Source organism: Anopheles moucheti, chromosome 2 (assembly GCF_943734755.1).
Source record: "Anopheles moucheti chromosome 2, idAnoMoucSN_F20_07, whole genome shotgun sequence".
In the NCBI taxonomy this organism is placed as follows: domain Eukaryota; kingdom Metazoa; phylum Arthropoda; class Insecta; order Diptera; family Culicidae; genus Anopheles; species Anopheles moucheti.
This window is the reverse complement of record NC_069140.1, coordinates 18,470,488-18,492,533: the sequence shown is the minus strand read 5'-3', so window position 1 is coordinate 18,492,533 and position 22,046 is coordinate 18,470,488. Positions and strand designations below refer to the sequence as shown.

General features: G+C 42.4%; 1 protein-coding gene across 1 annotated transcript; it reads left to right on the top strand.

Annotated features, from left to right (window-relative positions):
* Positions 1-948: 948 nt before the first annotated feature.
* LOC128298726 (uncharacterized) lies at positions 949-1,746 on the top strand. The gene is made up of 4 exons (XM_053034500.1): positions 949-999; positions 1,088-1,234; positions 1,312-1,482; positions 1,570-1,746. Exons 1-4 carry the CDS (start codon positions 949-951, stop codon positions 1,744-1,746), a joined length of 546 nt encoding a protein of 181 aa, XP_052890460.1.
* Positions 1,747-22,046: the final 20,300 nt, after the last annotated feature.

Genomic DNA, 22,046 nt, shown 5'->3' with positions numbered 1-22,046 from the left:
TTTTTTTGATTCACATTATGACTGGTTTACTTTACCTTTATTCAATAGTTTCACTACTTTGTAACCATATAACATTTAACGATCTAATTTTAAACAACTGTCTATGTCCCTATCTTCTGAAAGGTTCCTAAGCTTCGAACATTATAACCCACTTTAAATAATGTACAAACTCAAACTGAAATTTCAGACGCAAACTGAAGCTATTGGATGTAAATCTGACCTTTATGAAACCATTTATATAATTAATTTCGGCTTCAACATTGTACATGCAATTAACCGAGCTAGACGTTATTATGTACCTAATTTGGTTTATTTCAACTAGCGCAAAATTTTGCGTTTAGATTTCTTATCTCTCAATCAGAACAATTACATACATTTCTAGAAAATTTCCATTTAAACTTGCGTGTGTGTATTAAACGCTCCAATGATTTGCCCAACTGTAAATGTTACCGAGAGAAACAATCTGCTATTAACAAGTAACATTACTTTCAACAATAGATTACATTCAAGATTAGATCAACGGGCTACGAGGAGCGTATAATAAATTTATTAAAACATTTATTAAACATTTATTAAGCATAATTTTTTTTTAACAAATGCATTGAATGTTTTTTCCCTATTTTGATTAACTACGATTCATTTCGTAACTCAATGTGAAATTGGTAAAATCAACAATTAAATGTGCATTTGAACGATTTCTTTCGCTCAAATTTATCTTCAATTACGTTCCAAAATAGGCTTCCAATTATCTGTGTATTTGGAACATGTGTATGGAACAAATGTTTTCCAACATTCAAATTACACCGTCTCGGTAGCTGGCATAGCCTTATCAGCATCCACTAATCATAACAGTGACAGCTATAAATTCACCGTTCACCGGCACCGTTCGTTGCAGTGTGATCGTCTGTTGGTACGGTGCGGGTTCGATACGAAAACGACGGCCCGAGAATGTTTAAACAGTGCGCTTTACTGGTGCTGTTGGTGCAGCTGATCGATACGGTAGGTTTTGGACATTTGCATGTTATCATTTTGCGTCGGTGGATAAGAAGTTTCCCAATTATTCTTTCCCTTTCCCTGCTCCCCGAAGTCGGACGCCGTGGTGAGATTCGAGAATCTCAAGTACGAGCTGAACAAGGACTACATGCACGGTAACATATTCATCAAAAGCCAGAACGATAAGTACGCGTTCGGTGCCGACGTCGAGATGACAAAGAAAGTGGAGGGCAGTGTCATCGTGAGTGCAGATGCCGGCTTGGGGAAAGATCGGTCGTAACGGTTTCGTGTTTATTTTTTAACCCCGGCTCCTTACAGATAACTCCACATCTTCAACATTTGATAAAGGGCGAGTATCATACGATGGTGAACATCGATCTGGACACCTGTAAGGTCGATCCGGTGATGTCGGAAAATCCGATCGTACGCACCATCGCCAAAGAGTCGACCAAGTTCATCAATTTCTCGCTCATGTGTCCTTACAATCCGGTGAGTAAGGCGTGCCATTAGCACCAGGTCTCCGGCAAGTTCCAGCCATATATTTACCCATTTTTGCATGTTGCACACCGCACACAGGGACGGTATTTGTTGAACGATTTTACGCTCGATTCGGAAAGCCCGCTGCTGAAGCTGATTCCGAACGGCAAGTACAAGATGGAGCTGAAGGCTATGCATTATCCGACACCGGACTCAACACCGACCAAGTTGTTTGCGTACTCGATTGATTTCGAGCTGTTTGCTGCCACCAGCTAAGCAGGGATTTTTTTTATGCTGATTCGATGTTCCGATGATCCGATCCTTCACTATAGCTCAAGCGGTGTTTGTCTACTATTTGTCCTTAAACAAACTTTTTTTCCCCTAATAAATCCTTGCAAAATGTGTAACAGAACAAATTGAACTGCATTCTGCCACAAATTGGTGGCTTCTTAAGTTCGTTCGCTGGAGGGGTACGAAAACAATTTAATAAACATCTTCCAAACTTTAAGCTGATTTATTGTTCAGCTGGAATGGGTGTGAAATGTTTAAACTTTAATTGAAATTCGTCCCAACCTGTAGAGTTTTCCTTCCCCCGGGGGCCATCTCATTTATCGTAGATCTGATTTAGTTCCGCGACTGGTCAAAATTAATTACGGAAATAACCATTCCACCGACAAACAGTAAAACGCAGCACCACCAAAGGAGAGGCCTGTAACAAAACTTGAAAATAATAACACACCCGACACCTTATCATCATTGGCGATTATCGTTTCATCAGTGGTAGACGCACGACGAAAGCCCTCGCGCCTTAGCCAACCGAATTTCGCTCGGAAATCCACAAACCGTAATTGAAAGCTAGCGCAATTCGATCCCTTTTATGAGCCGATGATCGGGATGATGGGGAGGGTTTGGCAGAAGCAGGAGCTGATGGCAGAGGAGTGATAGCATTTCCACCATCACCATTGTCGCTAGCCATGAAAAAGCGTTCCGACTGACTGCTCTTTAATCAGCAGTCAAACGAAGTTTTTCCGTCCCCTGGTGCCGTTAATTACCCTGCTAAAAACCATCAATCATAAAGTGGTGTGTAAGCGCACTATGGCGTTCGCTCGGAAGGATTCGAACACATCCGACACCCGCGTTTGTGGATTACTACCATTAGGTGGTGGTACTGGGTGAGACGGGCGGAAGGATGGATGTTGTAAAGTTATGATAAATAATCCGAGGGTTTGAATAATTGATTACATCATAAGAACGTTGGACAGATAGCATTAAGCGCGGGCAAAAATTCAATTCATGCAGCAGATAAGACACTTTTAGAGCCTTCCTCCAGTACTTTAACACATGTGACCATCTCGGGAAGGATTGTTGGAGACGCTTTACAGTTCTTTTTTTTTTGTAGTTTAATCATCAATCAACGTTAATCTCGTTTTCGTAATCCACCCACACGTGCGATGCAGTTTATTATTAATTTAATGCAAGAAAGAAAAACCAGTTACTTATAATTTCAAGAGTGTTCTGAATGAGAGCTCTAACCAAAGGATGCATGTTGTTCTTAATGTGTAATTCTAAGTTTTCCTTTTGTAAGCGAATATCGTAATAAGACCAACGAAACTTGCTCTTTAAACCATGGATGACATAATAGCAGAACGGGCATAATTCACAACCGGTGACACTATTGGCATTCCAACGAAACTGTGGAAAACATATTAATACCAATCCTTTCTTCTACAGTTACACAATTTCCTACAGCGTGAAAAGAAATAATCCTTCAGTGTAAACCACCGCAGAACAAACGAATCTTCTTGCATCGTTCGTTGAATTGTGGGTTTCACAGAAACAATAAATCAATCGCAACTCTTTCGCCATTCCTGTACGCCAAATCCCAAACCCAGCAGGCATTAAGCAAAAGGTAAACGTCGGTAGCATTGGTCATTAGCTTTCGGATATATTTTCCGACCACATCCTTTTACAGGTTTAAAGTTTTTTTTTCGCAAAGCACGAAAGAGCACGAACGAGCTTTCCTTCTTTTGCTCGAATAAGTTATGCTCCGGTGCGTCCATTCGCCAACCCGATTCCATTCAGTTTGATTTGCACTGCCGGAAATTATCCACCATCCGCTGCCAGTGCGATTTCACGCTTAGCAGCAAATTGTTGTCACAAAACCGTCAACGTAATGGAATGGTCGTGGTCTCACACACACACAACACGATGTACAGTACAATATTTAATGAAAATAAATTTATCACCACAGCAAAAAAAACACCGCACGGCGTAGCGAAAACCAATATGATTGTGTTATGTCCTGCCGCATCATTGGCAAAGTAAACCACCCCGGCGAGAATGGTTGGGGGGGAAAGCAGGAAGGAGTAAATAACACCAGACGGGAGACAATCATTATGGTTTTGTAAATTTATTACATCATCCATCCGTAAAAGGCACCACCGAAACGGACCGGGCCAACGATGCCGATTTCACTGGGAAAGTATAATAAATAAGGATAATTTCTTTCATAAATAATTGAAATCCAAGTACACGGCCGTAACTGGTAACGTGGGCATCCGCTCGGTTCGCATTCACCATATGGTTGAAGGTGCCCCCGCGTCAGACGCTGCCAGCCAGATCTGTCCCCAGAAGACCCCGGGAGAAAAGTTTCGATGGTGTCCGGAATCGTGTCAACGCATCGTTGAAAGCGCGTTTGCGAACTTAAGCCATTACTCCACGTCCGACGGTCTTTGTAAAAAGTGACGGGCATTAGGAAAACATGCTCCCTACGGTGACATCGTAATCAGCACTATGGGACCAAGTGTTGCGTTGGGTACCAATGCTATATTTATGAGTTTTACGTCAGGCGATGCAAACTGTAGTTTTGTACCGATGGGGTAGCAATGTTGGACATTTTAATAAGTTATATTTGTACCAACTTTAATTTTATTTAAAAAATTCATTGATGGTAATCTGTAATAAAATTTATCATACGAACTTCATATTCGCAGATCTTTTAAATTTTCTATTAAAAAAATTAGAACACCTATCAACGTTACTGCTGTACGGAAAATTTCCTTAAAATTCTGAACAACTGCCGAACTGCAGGCGACAAAGTGTCGTATAGAATCGATCATCTGTCAATACCATAATTTAGGATTTCTGTAATTGTTCAAAATGTTTTATATGAATCTTTCTTTACTATGCAATGAAAAACAATCGTAAAGTTAACTCGTGTAACGTCGCTTTTATTAAATTTCTACATTGGCCATTTGCTTTGTTCGCTGCGTTTAAACATGTCGAGATATATGTCATGGAGATATATTGGTATATATGGATATATGAATATGGAACTAAAACATGTTGCATGATTTCCCAATAATGAAATATCCATCCTACTTCCATTTTCCATTCTTATATTTTTTTTCTGCTTGGCGTAAGGATGTACTGAGCAATGGTAACATAACTGGCCTACTAGATTTAATCTTACCGTTATTTGAAAACAAAATCTTGCCAGCTGAGAAAATGCCGGATGGGTAGCTGTAAGTTGCGATAAGCCTAGAAGTTAATTACTATGAGCACTCCAAGCTCTAAGTCATTTTCTTCCTTTCCTTTCAATAGATCTACGGTTGATAATTTTGGCATTCTTTGACTTTACTTACCCATAGCTGCAAGGTCAGACCGACGTATTCATCCTGATTCATCCTGATGAGATTTTGGACCAGTCCTTTTGTGTGAAGACTGGTCATCAAATACACCACCTCAAATGCAATCACATTAGCCTGAATTAAATTGAATTAAACTGAATTAAATGTCTATTTATACAGATAGCATCAAAAGGTGTTCTTAAAACAGTCTTACTGCATGATCAGACAAGATCAGGATCAAAGAGATGTAGCATGATCAAGATAGCCAACACTATGACTAATGACGATTAATATGGTGAGAGACTTAAGTAGTTTTGTGATTTTCTTTTGAACATTTGCAAAACATCCTAAAGTTTATGGACTTATGTTGGCAAAAACTGAATGAAACCAACGAGATTATCCGTTCTGTTCGTTTGTGCCCACCGTGCCATAACAATGAGCCTCAATTAAGCATTTATATTGTGTGCATGTCGTCCACGAAGATTCAGCTGACACTCGGGAGGTGTTAAACCATCCAGGCATTACCATTACCCCAATCGCTGGCAACGCTCGCAATGGATCATGCTTAGCCCAACTTCCGGCTCATCGGCAGTGGTGAAGGAATCTGTCCTTATACCACGGTACACGCCGCTTGGTATTGGCTTCTGTGTTTTCCCACGTCTACCTTCCCCGGCCGAAGCGGAAGCAACTATCGAGGAAACAACCATGCTGAAGAGCTGGTATGATTTATTTATGACACATTCCCCTTAGTCACAATATCTTCCGTCCACACCGTCTCAACGCCTTCGTCCCATTCGTCTCGCAGCTTTCGAAGCAGGACGGGACTCGCAAGGGGCTTTCCTTTCCGTCCTGCCAACACGTGGAACAGCTTGATCAGAAAACGGGCGACGAGCTTGCGCAACGACCAGACAAGTGCGCCAGATAGAGGAAAAGGAGAAAAAAAACCCTGAGTGTTAAACATTCCGAAGATTTTATGATGATTGATGAGCCAATTCCGCATAATTGAATTGAAGGAAAAACTTTCACCCCTGAAGTAACTGTGCCTTCACCTGTCCCCGTCTCCCCGACGGTAAGGACCGTGTAGTGTTCGTATGCTCACTCTTGATTTCTGTACCGTGTCTCACACTATGCCCTCTTTGTGCGCGTGTGTGTATGTGTGTGTGTGTGTGGAAATCCCTTTATCCACTCGACCAAAGAAGTGGCAACGCACGATGAACCGAACGGTTGTTACGAGCGCCGTGTCTTGACGGTCAGACTGGAAGAAAGTTTTATTGCGACACTGACTAGCGAACGATGGTGACCGTCTCGGGAAAACGGGAGACGGGACGATGCGAACGGTCCGCACTTTGGCCGGGACACCATGCAATGCGAAACAATAAAAACAGGCCCCAGTGGGCGAAGGCGGTGGGCAATCCGAACGAATGAATCGGAAAGTAGGCAGTATATCAGGGAAAATGACAAATTGCTTAGATGACCGGAAGGAAAGGAACCTCCTCCACATCCAGCTTCGCTTCTTCGGGTCTAGTGGGTGTGAGTTTTTTTTGTAAGTACAGGGTTTTCCCTGACGAAGACTCCATTCGATCGTGTCTGTATTTGGCTTGAAGTAGCCGAAGTCACTTCAACCTTACGTGTCGCTCCTACACTTGACTGATGGATGGGAATTAGGCCTACAGCATGGAAAACTGAACACGTGCGGTACGTGCTGAGGACACAAACAAATCCCGCACCAAATGGGAAATTATGGCCCTGGACGTACCGGGTTACATGGGAATGGTTACTAGGGCGGGGCTGAAATTAGCTCGCTTTGCAAACATAGTGCCGTTTTGATTTGTCGTCGGTACATGTCAGCTTCATGTTTTGCCGTCAGTAAGTCAGCACACCGTCACCGTCGTTGAACGAAACGGTTTGGATGAAGAGCCAGGAGATGCCAGGAGCGACCGTACTCGTGTGTCGTGCAGCTAACTAACGCGATCGTTGCATAATTAATTGTCGCATGTGTAACTGAAGCATTTGAACGTGTGTGTATGTGTGTGTGTATGTGTCCGTGATTTTTGACCGAATGCCAGCTCTGAATTTGCGATACAATTTGCTGTAATGCCTGTAGAATCGTATCTGAGGACAGTTTGACGGTACGTGTGACGTTGTACATGGAATCACTGATTGAAATGCACGCATACGCCACCCAAACTTGGCTCAGCATGGTTGTGTGTGTGTGTTGTTATGTGCGAAGTATTGCTTCCATTTTTTATTACGTGAGATTCGTCGCGTGCCACTAATAGCGTGTTTAATAACATTATCAGCAGAAGCAGGAATACTTTGCAGGCAATAATCAAGCAATAAAATGTTACATAAAATGGAGCAATCTTACCAAGCGGTTTATGCTAACGTTTGTAACGAAGATTAGCATGATTTGGCAGCTAATCACACATTATGAACTGCTAATATTGTGATTAGGAATATTTAATATTTGTTGGAAATACGTGATTGACGATTTTACTTAAGTTGAAATGCAAATGCGCGGCTGGTACTAGGTGTCACCTATTGAAAAACATGCTCTCCTGGTATCGGCAATCTGAAAACAGCTGGTTTGTATGGAAAGTTAGTGTTTAAACATTGCATATCTTACGGCGCATTGCATTGCAAGTTGATTGCATACCTTCCGGCGCAGTACCAGGAGCTACCTCTTCCGTGGATGCTCTCCTGGTATTATACATTCACAAACTGATAGTTTTCGAAGAATTTTTTCGATACAAACGGGTGAGTTAGTGTTCAAACATTGCATACCTTTCGGCGGTTTTCGAGCAAAATTGCTGTACAAGGTGTTACCTCTTCCGTGGATGCTCTCCTGGTATTATACATTCACAAACTGATAGTTTTCGAAGAATTTTTTCGATACAAACGGGTGAGTTAGTGTTCAAACATTGCATACCTTTTGGCGGTTTTCGAGCAAAATTGCTGTACAAGGTGTTACCTCTTTCGTGGATGCTCTCCTGGTACTATACTTTCGGAAATTGGTAATTTTCGAAGTAATTTTTCTCGACTGACGAACCTACAATCCAGCTTCGAATAAGTGATAATCAAAAAAGGCAGAAATGGTATTCCAACAACCATGAGCTTTTAATATCAAATAGAAGGAATATGTTTAATAAAGAAGAAGGAGTTTGAGTACACTGCATACTTCTCTTGCGTAGCCGTGTAACCGGGCTGATATAGCTAGTCAAATAGAAAAAAAATGTTTTAAATAACCAAGCATATATAAAATCCAAAGATATTGTCGATATACCAAGTATATTTTCGATCAGTTTTTAACATTTTGAATTAGATTTTGTGCAATAAATTAACTCTGCTGTTAAATTTCCAAAAATCGCACAATCGGCACAATTTTAGATCGGCGACCGCCTACTCCGCCTACCGTTTGATCCGCCGCTGCTTTCAAACCTTTCAAATTTGTTACTATTCCGGAAACAACCAATCAAATTACAAAACTCGTAACATTCAGTCAACCATTACAGCTTAGTTTTTACGTGCTTGATTAGCTTCGTTTTCAAAACTATTCGCAACCAATGCTGGCCACTTTGTCCATCGGTGCACACCATCCATCCCGTGGAACTGCAATGCAAATATGCAAACAATCCATTTCCTTCAATCGATCGCTCAAACACTTGACTCGAACTGTACGTTCGTATCGAATGCTACCACCAACTGCCTAATTACTTTTGTTTGTTTCCCCATTCGCCTCAACTGCGACACACACTCACCCGCAACTGATCGACGGATAGGACGCCGTGCTTACTTTCTCAATTGAAATACTTTATTGACACCCCCGAAAGGCGGCTGATGGATGGTGACGGGGTTCCGTGCCGCCATTCCGTCCAGGATGTTGCATTTCCGGCTGTGACCGATGGGATTCGAGCTTTTCAAGCACAAAAGCGAAGGATCAACGTCCAAGGAAAAAGGCCTGCCCTGGGACAGATGTCCACTTCCACACCGAGTGAAACCATTACAAGCATTAAGCGAATGGAGCGAACATTTAACTGAGTTACTGGTGCTTGGTGTTGCTTGGGACGTCCTGCTCCATCAAGAACGGGAACGAAACGCGGAAGTCGGGAGAGGCGGTCTGGGTGGAAAAAAAAGTTTATTCATTTGAATATTTCCACCCAAATGGCAACAATTTGACGCCCGAACGACGTCACTCGGGGCAGCGCACTCGGGTACAGACCGTGTCCCACTGTAAGCAAACTGTCATTCCGCCGCCTTCAGCCGTTCGCATCGGGGTTGGGCTGGAAGGCCCGAAATTGCTGGCGAAATGATTGTTGTCGAAATTGAAATTGTTTGGCCTGTGTGTTGGAAACAATTTTTGCAAGAATTTTAATTTAATACTACACCACACCGCCACCCCCAAAAAGGGGATGATGCAGCTTCGGTGCGCGTGAATGCCTTTTGGGTAAAATCGTCCCACACTGCTGCTTTGTGTTGTGTGTGTGTGTCTTTGTGCATAAAGAACTTACAGGCTGCGAAGTAAGTTGTAATGTAGCACACTACGCACCTTTCTTTGCAACGGTTGCTTTAAACCTTGGAGGCACCCTTCGAGGTGATTGTTCTTGTGCTGTCCTTGAATAGTTCTATTATACACTGGCACGCGTAGGTTCATTTTTACCGACGGTATAAATAGTACAACGGCTTGTAAAAATGTGTCCTCACACCCCAAACAGGGCTGAAATGGCTGAAAGGGTGGGTTCATGCAAAGCACAACAGCAACAACAAAAATACAAACTCCGCACTGCGGCTCATTTAGGGTTTTGCGAACAGCGAAGTGTCGGTAATAATGACGTGATTTCATGAGCACCTCATACACCATCCGACCCTTGCCTACTGCGGAAAACCTGCGGAAGAATAAGAGCTGTTCATTATGCTAATGTTACGCACACATGCGCATGCATCTGGAGAGATCATCACGAGCGCGAAAGAATGCACAAAACGACCCTGAATGCTAATGCTGTTACAACGCATGCAAGGCATAGGGCAAACGGTGGCATGCTTCGGTCGCAAGGAGATAGATTAAAGCACAAAAACAAATCACTTTTCACCATGCATACTAACTTCGTCCAGTGTCTTTGCATAGGCTGACGATCTTATCCAACCCGGGTGTGGGGTGGAATAAGGGTAGAAAAAAAAAGCTCGAAGTCGAATAGCTCATACCATGCATTCTTTCACAAGGGAATTGGTGCAGGATCAAAGGTATGCCTGCTTTTTTTCCTGTGGCTACATCTCGTGAAAACACCTCACGAATGTTAGCCCCAGTTCGGTGTCCGGAATGGCCCGACTCGACGGCAGAATGCTTGAGAGGTTTCACTTGATCCAAACTCCCCTCCAAAAAAATAAAACGAAAACTTGGAAAAAAATTTCCACTTACAGACACTGTGGGTGGTAGTGTCCCGGGGTATGGTGAACATTCGGGATGGAAGCGTTCACCGCGAGTGGTGTCGAATTTTTGCGGCGCATTTCGATAATGTTTGTTGTGCCAAGTGTAGCGGAAGGTGAAGTACCTGCATTCCTGAAACGTCGCAACAGCATCCAACTTCCCACAGAGAGAGAGAGAGAAAGAGAGGGAGACGTTCGAGTGGGTCGTTGAATCGAGTGGATGTAAAGTCGGCAGCATAATGAAGTACAACCTTTCTTGCTTTGCTCCATTACGGCAACGGATGGAGCAAGCGCACGAAAGAATGCATATGTTTCCGTAGCATCACTTTAAGACATGAATTGTTCCATTGTTACTGCCATTAACATTTTTTTAAATGAAGACAATATGATTGTAAAGCCGGGATTGCATGAAACACTGTTGGAAGTTGTTTGGGGAAATAAGTAACTTTTAACTTTGTCAAGTGTACTCTTCTTCGGTCAATTTTTATGGAAGGATGCCCATATAACTGTAGCATAAAATTGCCTTCAAATAATCGAAAACAATAAACCAGAAATCAGACGACTGGTTGGACAAGAAGCAATTAAATCCTTATAAATATAGACAAGAATCCTTATAGGTATATAGAATTAAATCCTTATAAATATAGACAACACTGGCGGCCCGGTGGCATGATGGTAGCGGAGCCGGTCTTCACACGAACGGCCCGGACCAAAATCCCATCCGGACCAATCCCCCGTAGCAAGGACTGACTATCCGGCTACGTGGTAAAATAAGTCGATACGGCCAGGCCGTTCTAACGAAACAAAAAAAAAAAAAATATATAGACAAGAATTAATTTTCCTAGTGATCAACAGCGAAATTCTTTAATATTAACTAAAGACAAATACATTACGTTGCCGAAAAGCTACAAAACGATCGTAAAATACCTTTTCAGTTCAAATGAAAAAAAACCTGTTCAGAATAAAGTTTAGATATTTGCTGAACTATTACTATTTAGCTTACTTTTACAATATAGTAAATAAAAGATCGGCAAGAAATAAAAGCAAAATACTCTACACCTATAGCGACTTTTGTGTGACATTTACTAGCTCTTGATAAATTTTACGAAAATTACGTACGAAAATTAACCATTAAATGCTTGAATGTTCTAAATCATAAAGTTCATTGTTCTGCATCGCATGGAATTTTTAGTATTATCTTTAACTTTAAAAGACTTCCATAATATTTGTGTAAAATTATTTATTGTAGTTCCAGCTGTCGCGTTGTTTGCTTCAAACTTATTTATAGTCGCTCTCAATCCCAACGCTAATAAGTTCCATAAATTTTGCTTACTTATTTGACAGTTTTACGAATTTTTTCACCCTCCCCGAACGAACTTATTTGAAAGCTTCAAATGAAATCAATATCCAATACCAAGGATCGGTTGCAAAAATATAATCAGCTTTACGTCGTTCATTATTACCTAAACAAAGCCAAACATATTTTCCAGCACGGCTTCAGACGCGATGACATGTTTTCAACCACTATTCGATGATGATGATGATGATGATGATGTTCGTTAGAATAATCCGTGATCGTTCAACTTAACTCGAATGGGAATGGTGCAAAGGGAAACGGGGGTGGGGGTGGATGTGACCGTGTGTACGCGTGCACTACGAACTTTAAAGCAAACCAATCAAGCAGATTAAAATGTTCGTTTGTTCCACTTCAAGCGCACGGCCACGAATTTGCTTCGGCAAACGCAAGCAAGCCACACCGTTCCGTTATAAATTTTCCGAAGCTTTTCCATTTTTTCCCGCACGCCCTGGCTCCCCACGCACGCGGTGTCGTGCTCACATTGCGCGCATTCTTTCGCGAAGGAAATCCGAATTCTCTATTTCGGTCCCACCTGTACGGTTGTACCGCAAACAAAACAAAGCAAAAAGAGCTCGAATGTGTTGGCGTTGTTAGTTTTGTGAAATGAAAAGCTTGTGAAACCACCTGAAACGGATTGGCACGAAACTCAAATCCCTCCGATGGGATTCACGTGTGCCCGTGTGCTTGGCACCAATCTACGCTCCTCAATTCTGTCCTTACCACCCCCAATGCTGCCTTACCGCACCGCATCCAGCCCAGCTATCCCACAACGTCTCGTTTCGTGAATCCTTCCAGTTTGTCAATCTGCTAGGGTGCTGGTACAACCGAAAAGGGCAGTTGTGGCCTCGGAAGTTGTGGTGTGCCTTTGTCTTCTGCAGTGGAAAGTTCAGATCCAACAGCCCGAACCCCACCTAACTTAACTTCTAGATTGACTTGCTTCGATTCGGTTCCGATGGGGTTGAAAGCGCTGTTTCCTGCCACTTGACCCATTGACAGTGGTGCCATATGGGGCATGCGAACTAAATCCGGGCGGATGGAGGGTGAAAAATGTTAATTTATGAGCTTTTCTCCCCTAATTTACAACCTATTCCGAAAACTCAGGCCCTACGGACTGAGAAAGGGCAAACGGTGGCACGCAATGTGTGCGTGAACAGACGGGGCCCGGCAAGGTACCTTGGCAGTAGAGAAGTTAATCCCCATAAATAGGACATTCATTGCGCATCATGCAATCACTCCGCCCCCGTTCGTCTTCCTTCTCCTGCCCGCAACCCATCGCACTCATGGGAGTGAAGTTTATTCATCGTTCTTCGAGCGGCTCCCAACTGCTACTCGGCTGGACACACTGGCCGACCAGACCGATTATCCCTGTGAGCTCACTCGAGACCTTTATCAGGAGTGCCGTATCGTACTGCTTGTGCCATGATTTATGCTATCTTTTCCTTGAATAAATATGTAAACAACGGTTCACCGGAACTTGACTCGTTTCCATTCCAACGTTACCGAACTTCCCGTGCTCGGTTCCTGCATGCTTCTTTCTAATGAAGTTAATGCAAACCTAAACACACGATCACCTATACTGCCTGTGAACCCATTTAGATACTCCGCTCCTTGCGTTGTGTATCTTAGATTCCTCACCTGTACTCCATTCGCATTCCTCCACCCCTTCCGGTTTCCGGTGTTTCGGGCAGCTTAGTGATTATGTTGTGTAGAATAGGTCCTATGGTCCATTCCATTACACCATTTCCTTGATGAAATGGAAGCTTTCCACTGCTACTTTTTTAAATGCAATTTTAACGCCGCCGGCATGAGGATGGTTGATGCTTCGTACGTTTTTGAAGGCATAACCTTAGAATTAGTATTATAGAATGAAGCCCAAACAGCATCAATCTAAATATTAAATGGAAGGATGTTGTTTTTTCTCCGCTTCATATTGATCTAATTGACCTATAGAGGTTTACTCTCCCACAGTTCTGTGCCTGTGGAATCTTTTTAGACAGCACAAGGGCAAACACAGAAATTTAGATTTTTGGATATATTTTAGAAAAATATCTAAAGATTGGAAATCCTGAACAATATTTTTAGCTTTAACGAACGTAAATAAAGCTGTAAAAATACTTCAATTTCAGAATCTTGTTATTAGAAAAGAAATTATCAAATTCAAAATAAAACTACTAGATGCTGATAATGTTCACACGGATATTCATGCATTAATCCCGTCTTTACTTCACACACATTGTGTTATATTTAATTACCTGAGAACACGACATACTAATCAGATGATGTACTTCCCCAGCACTGTATTCTGTTAGGCGATGCAAATGCACCGCATCCGCTTGTAGATAATAGTTTTCTCTCTTACTTACGCCCAACAACAACGTGCCCGCCAGTCTGGTCAGTGACGGTAAACAGCTAATTCGCTATAATTTCGGAAGGAACTACACTCAACTAAACATTCCGCTGAACTAAACAAAGTAAGGCGAACCTCCGCCAACCCGACTTAAGCATCATATTTGAACAAACTCCATTTCAGCTCCCGTTATTGTGGGCACCCTAAGCACTGTAAGTAAATTCCGGAGCTACGAAAGCGTTTGCACAAACCTCAGCTAGTTGATGTTGGACGGTCGGTCAGCCTCGTGGGAACCAGGGAAGCTAATCTGAAACCCCCCAAAATGCCACGTTTGCGTCACCATCCGCCACGTTTGCATCGGGGTAGGGCGAACCAAATTCCTACCGCCTGCAGGTAGGTAGTTTGCGTGCCAGGGCTCCGTAATGGATGAAAAGTAATTAACATGTTTTTACAAAACCTGACAAGTAAAGCGGCACCATCGTTTGGATGCAGCTTTTTCGGAAGGGTACCGTATTGGCCACAGCGTACCAGGTTGTGCGCTTCCCACAGTCGATTTGCTGGATGAATGATAGAGATACCCATTACGGGAGCGTAAGAAGCAAGTGTGAAAGAACGATCTATGAATTATTAATAATATTCTGTGAATTTCTGTTTTTTTCTGTTCACCTTCAACCAGGTTTACATACCGAACTGAAATTATGTTATTCTGGGAAAAGTTTCAGCTATTTCGGTAGAGGATTTTCCGACAATCTGCTTTAGTTTCTCAGCCTGCTTTTGCAGGCACGCTCAAATGTGTTGATTAAAATAAATCCGACTTAAATGCTACCAGCTTGATCTTTTCGGTTCATCTTGCATTTTTCGCCCTTCGGAACTCGTTTGGATCCTTAATTAACAAGGCTGTAATTGGGAATAAGAATAGACTCAACAAGCAAAATGAAGAGGACCTTGAATCCGCCTCTTCATCCATTTTGTGCCAAATGTGCGGACGAGTGTGTTATCTTCAAACATGAGGACCAAACACAAAGGAGGATAACTTTATATCTTATCTTGAAATTGGAGGTTGTGTTTAAGGAGCAAAAGGAGTAAAATAAAAACCATGTACCAGATAATCTTTAAAGTTATTTAACAACACTTGAACAGAACTGAACAAATAATGCTGCCAGACGATATAAATAAAATTGAAAAGTGATAAAATGTGACTGCGTTTGGTAGAATTAATTTCATGAATTATTTGAATGCTAAAACCATGTTTATTGGGAGTTGCGTGTTGTAGTTTTAATGTAAAGAAGCATTAGATTTATTGTTATCTTGGATTTTCAATCCCAATAAAATACACCATCGATTTGCGCAGTATTGTTACATCATAATTATCAGGGCACCTCAATATCACCTCAACATATCAATAGAGAGCTGATCAAGCATTGTTACGTAATGAAAATTATCTGCGTGCGGAATGAGATGTGACGAAGTTATGACATTAATTGCAGGTATAGCAACGCATCATTTTACTGCAGTATGTAGCTAACTATCATACGACTTTTATTTACGTATCCCCAGCAACACACGCTAAGGCCGTGTAGACGACGAACATAATTAAAACATCCCAACGTTCTGTGAACGATTCGTACCTGCCCTATCAAATGAAAACAATAGAACTCTTAATGGCGTCTCTTAACGATAATTTTCAACGCTTCAAGTCGCGCATCCTCTTCAAAGTCAATGGCGCTTAATGATGATAGCTGGAAAGACGATCCCGCAGACATCGAAGTTGATGATGATGATGATGGCGATAAGTTCAAGTTCCTTAAAAGGAGACTCCTCAATTGATTGCTTTCCCTTGTGCACATCCGTAGCGATCCAGTTCAAACAGCGCCAACTCATTCACTGGGTACAGCGTGAACTCTCGAGTGCATTGAAGTGTTTGTGATGCAATGCAATCCGTGTGAGTGTCCGTGTTTCAAAACTTGATGGCATAAAACCGTTGAACGTTTGGTGATTTGGAGATGCACCCATTGTACGGTACACCGTTTTGCAGTGGCAGACCATTTGAGCATGGTTTGATAGGGAACGTGGCCAAAGCGGGAAATATGTGTGTTTGTCTGATCTAGCATCTCGCCAAACAATTGGCAAACAATGTGCAACACTTCCAGACATACAGTGATCTCACCCTGTGACCCCTTAGTTAGAATGTGTTCCACTGTTCGCGCGAGTCATTGCACTTCCACCGGCTGTAGAACGCTAGCGGCAGACGTCAAAGGTGTCTCACGTGCGCACACATACGCAACAGTGGCAACAGAAGATCGCGGAAAGCACACATTAGGTAGACACGCTCCACAGATTGTCGCGACATCGACGTCATGGTCGGTGGTAATGTGCCGCGCCGCAAGAGATTGACACATAATTTGCATATTTTAATGAGTTCTCATTAATTTCAATCGAATGTGAATCGACGCTATGCACCCTGACAGCACGGACGCACCGGAATGCTGCTGATGGCCTCGCCCCATCCCCAACTGCTTTGGCGTGCTAGTGCGTGTTCGCGCGGCTGTCTGGCTGCCTGTCGGTTTGACACTTGTCACAAGTGGCACATTGTGGCTTCACCTCGCCCGCTTTGTCTTTCGCTACTTTAGGTGAGCAGCGTGCAACTCTAACCATTTGCAATCCGCTGGCGAACTGAACACACGCTACTCGAGCGTCAAGAGCGCAAAGGAATGACTCACACCCGCGGAGGTGCCAGGTTTGGGAAAGGTTTTGATGTATTTACAAAACATGCGTTTGACTTGTCAGGTCGTGTACGTGTAATGCCATCCGCTTACCGAGCCGTGCACTGTCAAATCAGCCAACAGTTTTAATTTCGATTGTTACCATCACGTACAATGCATCGGTTGTTGCAATCGTGCAAGACGCCTGCATGTACGCGCGGACTGCGAGCAATTTGCACTCCCTTATCTAATTACCGGCCAATTAGAACTTCAATTACGATAATGCTCTACCTTTGGATGCTTAAAATGCTAATCAGAGAAATTTCTAGGTGCACACTCAATTCTTGCTACATCGAAACCGCAACAAAAGCGTCTAATCGATAAGATGTATGACAACTGCAAATTGTGCTGTTGGATTCAGCACATTTGACATTTAGCAGCGGAAACTATCAGAGTAGTTTCCCATTTAAACTGACAGGGTGGATGATTTGAATGCTTATGACTTGAGATTTATATTTTTTCCTCGCGAAAATCCCTGCTTTAGAAGGGTATTTCCTTCTGAATTATGAAGGAAAAATTCTGAATGTTACTCGATTACTACGTTTTAATAGAATAATTTCAGGACATTTTTCCGGCACGTTAATGTTAATTTTTAATAGCAGCTAATTGTTAACATTCAAACATTACAACATAATTCCATCAGTTCAATGCAGATTTTTTGACAGATGATAACAGAAAACTAGATTAATATGAATGGAGACGCCTGGTAGGCGGTAATGTTGCCGACTGCATCGAACGTAACGATTTTAGAATTTTGATTTTATTAGAATAATTCGGAAAATATTTCCAATTTCAAAAGTTTGTAATGAAATGGTTTAATTGTACAAAACATTAAAAAAGAAAACCGTTAAACTAATGTAACATCATAAACCGACCCATTGTCATCCTACAAGGCTTTGATGTGTTCTGAATGGAGACGCCTGGTAGGCGGTAGTGTTGCCGACCGCATCGAACGTAACGATTGTAGAATTTTGATTTTATTACAATAATTCGAAAAATAAAACAAGAATTTGCAGTTTCTAACGCTTGTAAAGGAATGGTTTCAATGTACAAAAATAAAAAAATAAATGAACCGTTAAACTAATGTAACACCATAAACCGACCCATTGTCAACCTACAAGACTTTGATGTGTTCTGGCTTCAAACGTAACGAACAGACCCGCAAAATGTTTTTTTTCCGCTACAACAATAACACACAATAAAATATGTTATCCCTTTTTTCGATTTCTGCACACCAACGGAATGGAAAGTGACGATGCATGTTGAATAGGAGCGTGGAATGGATCAGTAATGGTTAAACAAAAAATGTTCTCATGCTTTACATTTCTCGTTCAGAAATGCCTCACATTTAAACATTTTCAATTGGTATGGTTTGTTTTCCGTTTGCTATTTTTCAAGAGCAACGTTCGCATGGTCTGCGCAACAAAGTGCATGGAATACTTTGTGTCGAAAAACGAGGCCCGGGATAGAGGTGGGTATGACATTCCATGCTTTTGATCGGGTGAATAAGAATTTCATGCACGTTTGCTCCAGTTGCAACAAACATTTCGATGCAATCAAACGCACAACCCATTGCGCAAGCATTACTACCAGTTGGTGGAGATTCGCACCAGTTGTATTTGTAACATTCCACAATAATATTGACGCTTTCGCATATCTTCAATCGAGAAACCATGGCGTACGACCCACGGTGCTGTCGTTATGTAACGGTGGGTGTACGGCTCCAGCAACGAAAGCAGCTGGAATGGGAGAACTCCATCTGACTTCGAGAAGAATAAAATATGAACCTTCAACCGAAAACTTTTAACGCTAGCCAGACCACCCCAAGACCGACCGGAGGCAACCGAAGTAATATTGAAAATTGAAATTTATTGATTTCACCAGATCAAATTATTAAACTTTTACTGCTCACCCGCTTCTGGCCAGTTGGTGAAAGAATTTATTGTGCACTTTATCTACCCACCGTACCGCGTGATACGAAACATGTTTTCCGCTATTTACGGTGCATCATCACTGTCTGTTTTCGTTTCACCAGTACCGTGGAAACGCAGTCCACTGCTTGGTTCACTTTCACAGAAGAAAGCGAACAAAAAAAAAAACGCCACACGCACACAGGAAGGTAAGGAAAAATAAATCACATTATGTATCTTCACATTTGAGGCAACCCCATCACCAGCTGGCATGATACACACTAATGTGCCAAAGTGTACCATTAGCCCGTTGTGGCAAGATGCTCCATTCGCATCATTATGCCGGCGTTGGAGCCGGACAAAAGCGAAGCAAATAAAATCTAATCCTCTCACTCGACCATGATTGATCGATTTCCGACGGTAAATTACTCGAACCAAAATGCAAATGGACATCCTCTCCCGTACCAATGCTTCTTTCTTACCCGTGGTCTAGTGCCGGCAAAGGTGCACAAAATGCATCCCAACCGGGCTGAACTGACCGCAATCATAAATCACGGGCAATGGAAATGGAATATGGAGAATGTAATTAAGCAAGTGACTATTGCTTCATAAATTTGCAACAAATCGATCGGATTTTATTCACACCCTTCGGTGGTGCATCCGTTTGCCTGCTGCTTGTATGCCAAGGGAAGAGCTTTAATCGCTTTCTCTTTTATGAGCCTTTTAACGAGGTGTTGAGTATTAACTTTAAATAGGACAAAAGCTACAAAAAACTGCAGTAATGATAGAATAATATACTAACCCTGGTAGGTTCTTAGTTAATCTTTTGAAAAGAGTCATTCATATGAACCTTTAGTATGGAGTCATTGTGTTTATTATGTTTAAACAGGACAACAATCTCCATTATCAAGCGAAAAGGATGCTGTAGAAAAATATAAAAGTGGTCTTTTTCAGAGACTAATTTCGAAGCCGCCAATAGTTCAATGTCAAAAACAAGATTTAAGTCAATCGTTAGAAAGGCTTTCGTGACGTGTTTGAGTATCTATAAGTTAAAAAAAAGAAAAATTTATTTGGAATTAGTAATAACCTTCACACAATCTTAGACTTCTTCAAAAAAGAAACATGAAACAAGTATCAAGTAAATGGCCCAACATTTCTAGTTGATTGGCTCAACGAGTTGATGTAAACTTAACTAGCTGTACATTTTATTTTTATTTCTTATGAAATAGTAATCCACCGTTTAATACACTATTCATACATTCATTAGCCATTTTTTAAAACTCAATTTATCTCAACAGTTCTCAAAGAAAACGCGCCCTTCCAGCATAATTTTACCTCGTGGAAAACCATAACAAACGTCCAGTTTAACAACTTCTTTACGGCGTTATTGTCAAACATGCTAATAAAAAACAGCTAAAACGAATCCCTATCTTGCTGTTCACCAGAGCCATACAATACCGCAGCGCACCGTCGCTACACACAGTCGTGTCCACACACTTTGGCCCATCAATCCGGCAAGTATGTAGCCCCTGAATGCATCCCACTTTAGTGCACCAAATCTGCTGCTGCTACCGGCATAGGCAGCGATGATTTGTGCCTGCACGGTGGTGGCACGCGGTTTTTGGTGCAGAATTGTTTATGTCGCTTTTAAATGACGATGATTTAATAATAAGATTCCATTCATTATGCATTCAAACGAAAATTATCAACTAGAGCGATAGCACCACCGATTTGGTCGGGTTTTATTATGCACAACACGGACACGGCGGGACGACGGTACCGGTCGTCCGGTGCAGCTCGGCCCCTGGGCCCGGTCCCGCCGCAAACAGTCGAAACAGAAATCCTTTCGCCGGTGGATGAGCGCCAGCTCGATGAGTGCTAGTTTATCATGTTTATGGTTTACGATGAAAGCCATAAAAGAAAGAACCCGTAAAACGTTACTCCATTTAAGTGTGTGCGGCACATCTCCTGACTGACAGGGGCCGGTTGTATCTTCCAACGCGGAAAAAGGGTTTTTTTTTGCGTGCGCCCATTACGATGGAAATGATTCAGCTTTTCCGCCAGTTGAAAGCTTCTTCAACCCCCCCGTGGGAGACAAGTAGGGCAAAATTAGACAGGGGGGAGGGTGGTGGGTTGGGAGAAGGGGGAGAGGGGATCACAAACCACTTCACTTCGGTCGTAAGAATGCGCGCTCCTTAAGTGTGTCTTTACTAAACGTTTCAGCATTCTTCAGCAGCACGCCACGGGTATGGTTTCTTCAGCGCGCTAATTTTCCTCTAAAAAACGAAAACCGTACACATTTTACGGTCATTTCTCCTGTGGCTTACCAGGTTTCGGATGTTGTTATTTGCTACCACCGTGAAGGTATGGGGTATGGCACACCATGAATTTCTGACGACTTCCCCGACACACGGCTGAAAATGGCCACCAAGCTGTGGCAGCACCCTTATGGGCATGTTTCACAGTCGGTATCGAATGGATCAAATCACAAAACCAGGAAACCATCAACACGGGTACGCATTTTTATTTACCCCATTCCCTTGTTCCGCGCCCCTACCTTTCGGTGTTCGTCCCCGAGCATAAAAACGACACTGATTGCCCGACAGAATGTGGCGCAAATTAGCATACCCGTAAAAGAAGGAGGGAAAAAAATCTTCCCACCAAACTCCACCCGGGATTTCATTTCAATTTGTCTCGGGCGCGAGTAAGGAATATAGGCTGGAGCCCGATTTCTTGTCGCCTTGTTTCACGGTACTCTTGCCCATCGGAAGCACCCAGCTGAAGGCAGGATCGCAAAACAACTTTCATCGCAAACATAAAAAAAAAGCTTTGGGGAAGTTCCGTAAAATGATTGTTTTACGACACCGTGAGACGTCGCTGTCCAATACTACCGGTAGGCTGTGGTATAAACGAGCGCAACGAACGCCAAACAAAACAAAACAAAACAAGCAAACAAAGTAGCCGTATTACGACCACATGATCGCTGGGACATCGTCAAGTGGCTCAAGGAAAGCACTCACACATCGTGAACGATGTCATTACGGCGAATTAGTGTCTGAAAGCTCTCGAGTGTCTGGCTGCAGCACCGGAAATTTAGCAGGTGTGGCCGCTCGTCGGGGACGGGCATGTTCGTACAGAAGAAAAGAATAA

Excerpts from the sequence above, each read along its gene's own strand:
- LOC128298726 (XM_053034500.1), top strand. The coding sequence starts at position 949 with ATGTTTAAACAGTGCGCTTTACTGGTGCTGTTGGTGCAGCTGATCGAT. Across the intron at positions 1,235-1,311 it reads AAGTGGAGGGCAGTGTCATC|ATAACTCCACATCTTCAACA; the intron begins GTGAGTGCAGAT and ends GGCTCCTTACAG. Across the intron at positions 1,483-1,569 it reads TCATGTGTCCTTACAATCCG|GGACGGTATTTGTTGAACGA; the intron begins GTGAGTAAGGCG and ends CACCGCACACAG.